This window comes from Erigeron canadensis, chromosome 9 (assembly GCF_010389155.1).
Source record: "Erigeron canadensis isolate Cc75 chromosome 9, C_canadensis_v1, whole genome shotgun sequence".
Lineage (NCBI taxonomy): Eukaryota > Viridiplantae > Streptophyta > Magnoliopsida > Asterales > Asteraceae > Erigeron > Erigeron canadensis.
In genome coordinates this window covers 13,339,444-13,351,271 of record NC_057769.1, presented here as the reverse complement: position 1 = coordinate 13,351,271, position 11,828 = coordinate 13,339,444, and the positions used below count along the sequence as shown (strand labels likewise).

Here is an 11,828-nt window from a genome sequence, read left to right as displayed (position 1 = left end):
TAATCCGCAACGAATTATCAAATCTTTTTAGAGATGATGCTTAATTTGCCTACCAGAACTACTACCGTGCCTAACACTAAAATTCGAGTTTGTCATTCTGATAAATGCAATGACTAAAATGATTGCGAGTGTCTCTTTAGTCTTTTATATACATGGTTGCTATTAGACTTGCATTAAGTTTGTTTAGAGATAATAAAACTAGCTCTCGGGAGCGGCGTAACTTGAACATTACTACAGGAGGGGTCAAATTTTTTGTAAATCTAATACATATATATCTTAAATTTTTGAGAGGGTAAATGCACATAAATTTTAATTTTCATTATAAAATATTAAATAAATGTTAATTATATCCTAAAATTCTAAAGAGACCAGAACCCCTTTTGGTCCTACTGATCTTCCGCCACTCGAGCTGCTTTAGCACCCAAAGGCAAGGTTGTAAAACTCTCTGAGTCGGCCGAGTTCTCAAGATAAACTTCTGACTCCCCATCTCGCCGAGTCGAGTCCGAGTCACTAATTCTCCAACGTTGATACGGACAAAATATTGATGAAGCGTGCATCTATTAACTAATCTAACGTGTAATTTTGAAGTTTGAATTATTATGTTAATGTTTTTTAATCAATTATGTTTAAATTTGAAGTTTGGAATATATTTTTAAAGTCTATTACATATAATTTCAAAAATACTTATGTTTGTATATAAAATTTCAACTCGAGTTCTCCCCGAGTCGAGTCCGATTTTCCAAAAACTCCTGACTCCCACTCTCGCCGAGTCAAGTCCAAATCACAAGTTTCTCAACCTTGCCCAAAGGTGAAACTGTCTCATAGTTGTTAAATGAATTTTTAGAAGGAAGGGGTTTCTGTTTATAGCTATTCGGGCTTTTCATTTGGGCTGATGTTATCGCTGTTGTAGTGTTGTTTGAGCAGTTCGTTGGGCTTTGGGCCTGCTATTCGGTTGCTATTTTGGCTGATGTTATGGCCGCTGCTAAGTAACAATTTGGGCTGATGCTATTGCTGTTGTTCGGCTTCTATTTGGGCTGTTGTTACGGATGATGTTTGTTTACTTTGAGCTTCTTTGGGTTGCTGGTCGGGCCGTCGGGGTTTAGGGATTTGTTTTTTTTTTTTTTTCCGTTTAATTTCGACTTATACCCCATGCAGGGCCGGCCCTGATGCCGAGCCAGCAGGGCGACAGCCCGGAGCATCATATTTCGAGTGGGCAGCAAGCTGAAAGTCCAAGTTATTTGTTACTAGGCTCATTTTGTTTGAAAGATTAAGCCCGTAATATAGCTTTGAGGCTTAAACCAATAATTGTTATGATTTAGTTTAGTATATCAGTGACTAGATTAAACCCGCACGTCGCGTACGGCTGACTAAAAACGTAATTTAAAGGTAACAGATAAATACATTTTATTCATGATTTATGATAATATAAATAATTAGTTAGATTACAACTAATGCAAATAATAAAATTATAATTTATGATTATATGATATATATCAAATATGTTAAAACATGACTAATGAAACGTAAATATTTATAAATCATATGCAAAGATGACACCTAAAAATACATAAATTTTTTAGTTATATATAAAGAATTAAATTTAAAGAATTACTAAAATTTAATCTTTAGGACAGATTTAAGAGAACTTATATGATAACATTAATTTGATTCAAGATGATATAGGTTTGCAACCGACTTATTATATATTAATTTACTATTCAATATTTGTGCAACTTATTATATATTAATTTTGTAGGTTTATGATATGATGCAGCCGACTTCACGTGAATAATAAATAACGGAAGAAGTTATTTTCAATAATTATAATGATGATTAGGATTAATGATTAGGAATAATTTAAATGACATGGATAAACATATGACACCTTAAAATTAGGAAATTAATGAAAAAATGACAACTCATAAAAAATCATACATGTCATGTTCTTATAGATACCAACTAAGCAAAAATATATCCTCTTTTAGTTATATAGAATAGAAAGATGAGTTAATGGAACGGTTGTAATAATAAAAGAAAACTTATTAGGAGAATCAAACGACACTTACATATCACATCTTAAAATCAGCAAAGTGTTAAGTATTGTTTTAAACATACTCCCAATCAAAAGAATTCTTCAAATCTACCATCGGATACAATAAAAGTAGATATATATTCATATATTACTAAGAATCTAAGATTAATGTTGACATACAATATATGATGGTGAGTGGACTTGCTGTGTAATATTAGATTTTAGATGTATATACTTGAAAAAGTAAAAAAGAAGTATCTTTGTAGAAAGGAGGATGCGGGTTTCCAACTGCCAAAAAGAAGGAAGAGGAAGGCCAAGAAGAAAGCACGGGCGATTCAAATTTCCATGCCCAAGATTCAATATATTCATTATAAACCAAAGAAGCAAGAGGATCCTAGAGGCAAAGCTAAAATAACAACTTCAGACTCCGCAACTTCATCTTTTTTACCCACGATGCCATCAGCATCCCCAGATATACAATTAGATATTCATACTCCCGTGCATCTGGATATTCCTAATCATTCGCTCCCAGCTGAGACAGGCACATGTGTTTCCAACGATCCGGATATTGAAGTTGGTCCAGAACCCCAAGCATATCATACGTGTTCTTTTATTCCAGAGACTCTAACTGATCCTGGCGACCCGGCTGTTACGCACTTACACGAACAACATCCAGGACTGAAGGAAGAAGTGGATGCAACAAAGAATGTTGGCTCGCTTCTTTGTATGAATCTTGAGGGCTTTGAGTCGCAGATAGAAGAGCCTATTCTCTCTAACGGGTGAAGCAGATTAATATTAACTCAACTACTTGGGATTACCTTAGGGATGTTTATTGTGTCTTTTAAGAAATGCTATATTAGGAGATCAAGTTAGATGGGAAAAAAGAGAGACGTCTTTTTCACTTTACCCACAATTAACGTGGATCTCACTTGGAACAAATTTTTTTTTTTCATAGAGTATGTATTATGCATATTTATTCATGGATATCCAATACAGATTGTGTAACATGATTACAAAAATAATACATTTAATAAAATTAAAAATGTTACCATATTTAAAATAGTCAAAGTTGACTTTTTATTTCAATGGTTAAGATTAAGTTGTGTTTTATTTTCAATGGTTTTGATTAAAAGTTATATTTATTTTTTTCTCTTAGTTCTACCAACAATATATATATATATATATCATCATCAGTTAATGTAAAGCATGGTTTGTATATTGTATCCATGTTTCTCTTCGATGCTTAAGCTTGATAGTATACTTTTAACATGTAAAATTAATAGAAACCCACATAAGAAATATTACATTAATGTTCAATAGTTTTTGGTAGTGGTAAACGTAGTTTGGACTTTGGAGTGATGGGTTGAAATCTAAAACGCGTTTTGGAAGTTTGGTTAAATAAAATGAAGTAATTATCAATAAGTCTTGACATTAAAAGGTTACCATATATAGAATAGGCAAATTTGACTTTTAATTTAGATGGTTGAGATTTATTTGTTTATTAATTTCAATGGCTAAGATCATGTTACAAATAGAAGGGAACCATAAATATATATAATTATCATGTGATATATGTTGTACTTTTGATACTTCTAGCAATTTGCTAGTTAAGTAATAAAATCATTTGTTGGCCGTTCAAAAAAAAGTTTTGAATTATTGCCTATATAAGTGTTGAATATCTTATTTATTTATTTGTGTGGTGCTTTTGTGTTTGGTTGCAGTTGCAACTTGCAATCCTGTAAACATTATGTATCATATTAGGTGATATTTTCTAATTTTATATTTCAAAATTACTTATCTGTTGTGCTGTAATTTTTATTCCTTACACCATCTCGTATAATAAAAGAAAAACAATAGAAACTTAATTAATCTTATATGGATCTTTATATAATTATTTTATTAAACATGGAAGCTAAGTAGTCAATGACATAAATTTCGGTGTTTCGGTCACGGACTGATATACGAAATATCATTTTTTTCGGTGGTATTTCGGTAATTCTAATACTATATATATATACATAAATAAGAATAAAAGATAAAACCTGTAAGTGCTAAAACAAAATTCACCGAAATTTCAGAAATTTCGGTGGTATTTCGGTCAAAACCACCGAAAATTCCGGAAACTATATCTAAACCGAAATTCAATACCAAAATTATGTTACACCACCAAAAACTGGTATACCACCGAAATTTCACCGAAATTGATAACATAGCATGGAAGTAATATTAATTAAAATAATATTGAAATGTATAATGTTGAAGACAAGAATGTTAGCAAAAATGCATGTAGATTTTTAGGTGTATGTTATAATTTAAATCAATGTTTATTCTCTTTAAGTTGTAAATAAACTATTCTATTTATTTAACAAAATCGGTATGGAGCTTAACTATGCTTCAAATCTTCAAAAATTTTGTTTCCTTAAAATTTCATCAATAGGCAAATTTTTGACTATCTAACCCTGAGCATCCAAAATTCCAAATCATCAGGACCGGGCCTGACCCCATGTCCTCATTATAGGTTTTTCTAGTTACTAATATTTAACTTTTGTTGTTGTAGCAACGACATATCTGAAAGATGTATGCTTAATCTTGTTTGTCCATTATTAAAAAACCACTCTAGTTTGAAAAGAGCTGTAAAAGAAAAAAAAAAAAAAAACCATATCAAGTAAAAGCAAACATAATAACCCAAACCGGGGCCAATGTTGCTATCACTATTTCGACATCAGTTTTGTCCATTGTTTTGACATATCGGAACGTCATTATGAAAAGAAATTATGAAATTACAAGAAACTGAAATAATTGATAGGTCTTGATTACAAAATGCTACAAATAATAGTGATTGATTAACCAAATTTCCTAATATGAAACAAAGTTACTATATAACATATATCGTTTTGTTGATGGTGTTGATCAAATACAATGTATTCTTGATTTAAATGGAAAAGTGGGTTGGACATTTGATCATAATGAAACTCTATCAAATCGATCACTTTTATAATGATTGTGATCCTCTTAGAATTCAATAATAATTAGTTGTCATTGAGTACCATATCAACTATCGGACGTAAAGTGGTAAATATATATTGATACGCTTTTTCGGTTGGATGAACCGAGTCCCAAAAAACATACTTTGATGCATCATCACATACGGGTGAGTTCATGTTGCATAACACCGCGGCTTCAATGTATCCCGATCCACAACATCCGGTACTCACGTCATCGAAACCTATCGAAATATAAAAGATTGATTAATCGATGTGTCTATACGTGTATGCTTTGGGGGAACGTGACCAATTTGTTTTTGGCAGCCAAGACAAAAAAATTTTAGGGCCGAAATGTAGAATATCACTTTTTTTCTATATAGTCGATATATAAATATTATTAATGTTGTAAATAAATTTGTATATATAAAAAACGGTGGGAGCCGGACCCTCTCAGGTCCCTTCATAGCTCGGCCCATGTATGTTTTTGTTTGTGGACATATCTGCATGCATTGGCAGACGGAGTGTACTATAGGGTGATCAAGGGTAAGGGTGTGGTCGGTAAGTTTTATCGACAAAAAGCATCGCATCGGCTCTTTGGCAAGCCTATAACACATGCATCGGCAAGTTTTGTCAAGTTACATCAGCAAGTTGGATCGACTAGTTTTGGCCAATTGTGGCATGTATTGACTCTTTCCATGTGAACTAGGGGCATCACGTGGCTAAGTGGTCCTTTTTTCCCCCTCATTTTTTGGCAAGCATTGACGTACAAATTGGCAAGTTATACCTTCACTTTTGGCTTCTTGTTGGCAAGAATTGGCAATATTTTGGTACATCCACTTGACATCTTTCTATTGGCTAAAAACTTGCCAAATTAAGAGTCAAAATTTATCACTACACCCTTGCCCCTCACTACCTCACTTTCAACTTAGTTTTTCTTTGTAAATTTTTATGTTTCTAATATTAATTAGGCCCCAACCTAGAAGACTATGCCTCGACCAAATTTAAGTAACAAAAATTTTAGGCCTCCGACTTTAAAAATTTAAGAAACCGTCACTTTTTACATGTGTGCATGAGAAGAAATATTAAACTAATGTATCGGGTCACAGACCACTTTCAGACTTTCTGTATGGCCAGAAAATAGAAATAGGGAACTTACCAAGTTTGCTTTGTCCAAACTGGATCATGTCAAGAATTGGTTTGTATATATCTGCATAATAAAGTTTGACTCCTGAAATCTGCATGCCCTTCAATTTGTTTTCAAGAAGTACGTTATATTCTGTTGCAACAGAGCACATTGACTCCACACATTTGCGCCGTGACACATCTCCATTAAGCGTAATTTCTCCAGGCACACAACCCATCGGAGGTAGCCCAACCATGGCAATCTTTCGAGCGCCTTCGTTGGCAAGTTCCTTTGAGAAAGATTCAACAAAAGTTGTAACTTTGTACAAGAAGTTTTGGTTTAATTTGTTTATTCTAATAAAATGAAGGATATGTAGCTTACAAATTAATCAAGTTTTAATGCCAATGGACCATCTTTAACAGTGACATAGGTGAACATTCAATTGCCGATTATAAAAAGTATAACAATGTTGGTCATTGTTTAATTTGGGACCTATAAATTATTAAAAGGCTTTCGATGGGACTTATCAGTATTTTGATCCAATACTGTCACATCGGTCTCAACTAATACATAATTCTCAATGGACTCATTACTTTGAAATTTTATTAATTTATATACACACATTCACGTCAAAAAAAAAAATGCTATGCGGATCCCCACTCAGGGCGGATCTTAGTTAGAGGTAGGGATAGCCGAGGCTATAGGCCCACTCAACACATGTAATGTAATTTTTTATGAGATACAGTTTTTCATTGATGTTACAGGTGAATGCAGAGGCGGTACCATATGGTGGGCAAAGTGGACCAATGCCTCTTTTGAAATTTAGATTTTGTCATGTATTTCTAAATTTCTTTAAAAAAATTTTAATAGGTTTTTAATTTTTTACCCCATTTTAAATTTATCTTTTATGAATTTTTTAATTTTGCCCCTTCTGTAATTTTTTATTGCATCATCTCTAGGTCAATGTGTATAACTTTAAACATTTGATAGTTTTTTATAGCAACAAATATTATAAGGATGTATTTGAAACACTAAATATGAAATGAAAATCATCAAGTGTGAATCCTCATATAAAATGTTAAAATTAGAAAAAAATTATAAAGAACTACTTTAAAATAATAATAATCTAGTAGTTCAAAAGTTTCACACAAATATGAGTCCAGTGCTAAAATGTTTATGTTACGGGTCATTCATGATCCCGGTTCTATTATTATCCCCACCTCTCATCACTAACTTATTCGTTCACTAATGTGTGATGAGCACAACCGATATGCCGGTACTAATATTGACATCATCAGGTAACCGATGTGTTACTAACGATACGACCGATTTGCCCATTGGCATTCTCCTCAAGGTGTTAGCCCCCTATCATTTATATATTCAGTCGCATCTAACAATCTACGCATGCCGGCCCCAACTTTCTTTTTATTAACTAGTATTGCAAATTAGTTTCTCACCAACATTTCAACATCAACTTTAACACAAATGATAAAACATGCACATGTCTGACGTTACATTACACGTTGCCAATAGTAGTATTTTTATACATAAAAACAATTTATTTAATGAGTGCTATGTCTAGATTAGATGCAACCTTCATTCATTCATGACAACCCATTCTCCCTTGTTTAAGTTTCACAACAAATATAGATTCTATTATTTTATTTTTAGTAACACACTCACTCTAAACAACTATAAGACATTTGACAATGTTAGGTTCTATTGGGGAAGAATAGATAAAAAGGAAGAATCTTTATGGTGAGAAATCCTGAAAAAGGCAAACTTTTAGCTTTCATTTAAAGAAAATTCTTTTGACTCTTTATACATGGTCGTTGAATTAAGTGTTTTCAATAAATTAAGATATGATTATTTTATTTTTTTTTTACATAAAAAATAGTTTCAATAAATTAGAATTTACTTTTCCTATTGATAAAAATTGAATTTGAAACCTTTTTTATGTGAAAAAAATATTTAACCTCTAATTTAAATGAATTTCAATGAATTGCCCAATAGGCAATGAACCCTATATTAAAATATTTAATAAGTCAAATAAAACAATGTTATTCTTTCGATTTATGAACAATGTTATTCTCTATGATTTAATTGGGAGGAGAAAAACATACCTTGATGAACTGCTCGATATTTTGTAACAAAAAGTTATTATAACTCGTGACATTCGGATACAAGACACCAGTTACTGATTCTCCGAGGCCATAATAGTTAACGATATAATCATTTGTTCCGGCACTCAGCATAAACACGGACTTGTTAATTAAATCCGCGATACCTTCCTTCCCAATGAACATTTCCATCTTTGATTTATACTCTTTGAAGTATTCCAATTGTTGTTCCAATTTAATTGCACTCTACACAAACACCCAAATGCAAATGTTAAAAACTTGTTTAATTAAGTCAATATTGGGCATTCATGTAGAATATATTCATAATAACTTACTATAACTTATAATTAAAGATTGGGTAATGATCCATCCTCCTAAGTTATTAGTCTACAAATCCTCCTAATTAATAGGATTGTGACATATGAAAAATCAAGGGATAAGATTAGGAAAGAGAATTAAGAGATTACATGTATTAACAAGTAGATATATTAAGAAAATTTTTAGAAGGATTTATCATTTTCCTTTACTAAATGTAACATATGGTAGTTCAAAAAGTCTGCAGGGAAAGGACAAAATGGGTGGTAATCTAGTTTTTACCCTTTTGAAGGCAATGTAAAAGAAGTTAATAAGAAAGACGCCTGGTATCCCGACCATTATTTTGGTAACCCGATCAGATTATTAATGATAGGGGGCTCACTTTTTACTCTATCATATATACCATTATAAATATGGGGCTCCACACTTTTTGATTGGGATACCAAAAAGTGTGATTGGGATACTATGGGTGATAAGAAATGGCACACCCCACCAATAGATATTAATGAATACTGAAATTAATTGAATTAAAGGTTTTTTCTGTAACATATTGACTAACATGCACAATTGCATTTAAGTTATGAATTTGTTTGGTCTGCATAAATAGTACAAATATCCGATAAAACAAGTTAGTCACTTATGCGTAGTTTATTTTATGTTTTTTTAAATATGTATATGTTTGCATATAAATTGTTTACATCAATTAGTGTAAACAAACTAAACAACTCACACTTAAAAATATAAAAAAAATTTATAAATGTGTATCAATCTTTTATTTGTAGGCACAAGATCAATGATTCGCATGTGAAATCTTCACACTAGGAAAGCGCAAAGTTATCACTTACTGTATTAAAATTATATTTAATCTTTTCAACTTAAATTACATACGCAGCAGTTAAGGTGAATTAGATAATTGTACATTTACCATAAAATTCAGGATGCTGGATGGACTTTTGATATGTAAGGTATAAATTTTTTTATGCACGTTAAAAGCAGCTTTGATAACTGCGTTTAGCATTTTCCTATAAATAAGTAAGAAAGTTTAAGAAAATTCTACATATTTTTAAAAACGTTTAGTGACACTGTTGGTTTTTATTTACTTTTTCCTTTTCCAGAAGCATATCTTTAAATGCATACACTAGATTTAAATGTTCATCTTTAGAAGAGAAATGCCTAAACCGAATAGAGTTTCAATTCCTTTTGTAACTAGAAAGAAAGTAGCTAAAAGGTCTTTTTAATACCTTCAAAACTAAATTAGTAACATCTGTATCTAAAACTAATAAACAACTTCATTGCTAAAATGGTGATATAACATTATTTCTAAAATCATACTCACAATCAAGATTTTAATATTTTCTGCCGGATATATCAACAAAAACCACGCATGTAACATGCTAGCTAACTCTGTCCTTTTCTCTACTATATATGTATATCTATTTCTATATATATGTAGTGACACAAACACCCACGGTTAGATCACAGCATGGATGTACGTATATGCACCGACACATAGTCACACCCATGCATTAACTTAATGCGCGCACACACACAAAGATATATATATACATATATATATATATATATAGAGAGAGAGAGAGAGAGACTGAGAGTGTTGCGGTCAATGGATCGAATCCTGATCCGGCGGATGCAAAGGATACTCCGGTCATGAGGTCTTGAATCGTAAGTGTTGGATCCAAGTAAGCTGGCACAGTGTCTTTGACACCAATGTATGAAGCTGCATAATAAAAGAATATTGAACACAAAAAATTACGATAGAGGCAGAACCAGAATTTAAAGTAAAGTGAAAGAAATAATGATAAGGGTAAATATTGTATTCGAATATTATAAAGAGACATATAATAAAAAAAAAAGGAGAATTAAATCACTACTACTAAAAATATGATTGATAAGTGATTGTTCGATTGATAGATGCCGACAAAAAACGTTATGTGAATTTGAGATATTAGTATAAATTTACAGAAAGTTACGCTAGTTAGTTGGAGGGGACCAGACAGCTCCTAGTCCGCGTACTAGTTTTCAAAAAGATCATTGTCCTAAAAAGTATCGCGCATAAATGTGCATTACAGAAGTGAGTAAACACAAGACAAATCGACAGAATACAACACCGCTAGCTAGATTTACCTATAAAATCGGTTACAAGACGTCCATTACTAAACCTTCCGGTTGGAATATGGTTGATGAAATCTCTCCCATAAGGTGGGAAATTACTTTTCATAGGAGTTCGAATATAGTTATTATTTCCAGGATCGACCGTCGAGTCTCCAAACACAAAAAGTGCCGAAGGCTTCTTCTTTGTCACCGTAGTTTGTGATTGAGCTTGAACATATATAATAAAAGCAAACCAAATGAACAAAATAAATATAATATTTGGAATTGCATGAGGAGACTCCATAATTTTTTTAAGAGACAGAAACCATGTAGTAACAAAAAGTGACAAAGGCTAAGGCCATATTTATATATAGATGTGTATGTACGTATGTTGTATGGCAAACTACGTGGGTTGCCTAAGGGCCTATGAGGTTGCTTACCTAACTTTTTACATAGAAATGTAATTAATCCATCAAAAGAAATTGTACCTGAACCACTACATTATAGTGAAAGAATACTCTTTTTGTCCAAAAAGTGATAAATTTCGATATTTGACACAAAGCTAATAAAATTCATTAAGTGCATATTAAATATATATACTTTAATTAAACATCATTTTAGAGAAAAGTTATTAAATGCAATTCAATATATAGTAATTACTACTAAAACTAACAGAAACGCACTTAATTAAACAAGCAAGGTAAAAGCAGTTACTTAAACAAGCAAAAAAAAAAAAAAAAAACACAATAAATTACTCGATAATTACATAACAATATTAGTGATTGATAAGGAAGTGCAAACTGAGACTGATCAAGATGTTGGCAACCAAAAAACTACATTTGCAACTCTAGATAATAATATATATCCATATATCCCTTTCATGTCCTACATATATATATAAATAGAATTATTATCTCTAATAATAATGTCAACTTGTACATTCACTTTTATCATCGAATTCCCTTCTTTTATCTAACTATAAATTAATACAAAAAAAATTATATTATAAATAGGGAAATGCTAAATATAACCTAAGGGTTGTATTTAACGTGCATAAAAAAAACTTGTACCTTCCATATTAAAAGTCCGCCCCCTGATTTTCATGGTAAATGTACAAACAATTTATGCACCTTAAACACAGCCCT

General features: G+C 31.7%; 1 protein-coding gene across 1 annotated transcript; it reads right to left on the bottom strand.

Moving 5' to 3' along the window:
- Window positions 1-4,812: 4,812 nt before the first annotated feature.
- On the bottom strand, window positions 4,813-11,030 carry LOC122584036 (GDSL esterase/lipase At5g45960-like). Its single transcript, XM_043756394.1, has 5 exons — window positions 10,717-11,030; window positions 10,179-10,309; window positions 8,263-8,505; window positions 6,173-6,428; window positions 4,813-5,258 (listed from the first exon to the last, which is right to left on the bottom strand). The coding sequence occupies exons 1-5, from the start codon at window positions 10,985-10,987 to the stop codon at window positions 5,062-5,064; spliced, it is 1,098 nt and encodes a 365-aa protein (XP_043612329.1). The 5' UTR covers window positions 10,988-11,030; the 3' UTR covers window positions 4,813-5,061.
- Window positions 11,031-11,828: the final 798 nt, after the last annotated feature.

What these genes read in the sequence shown, in the direction of transcription:
- LOC122584036 (XM_043756394.1), bottom strand. Translation starts at nt 10,987, where the DNA reads ATGGAGTCTCCTCATGCAATTCCAAATATTATATTTATTTTGTTCATT. An exon ending in TCTTGTAACCGATTTTATAG is followed by an intron (nt 10,310 to 10,716) that starts GTAAATCTAGCT and finishes TTTATTATGCAG; the next exon opens with CTTCATACATTGGTGTCAAA. An exon ending in ATATCGAGCAGTTCATCAAG is followed by an intron (nt 6,429 to 8,262) that starts GTATGTTTTTCT and finishes TCTTTCTCAAAG; the next exon opens with GAACTTGCCAACGAAGGCGC.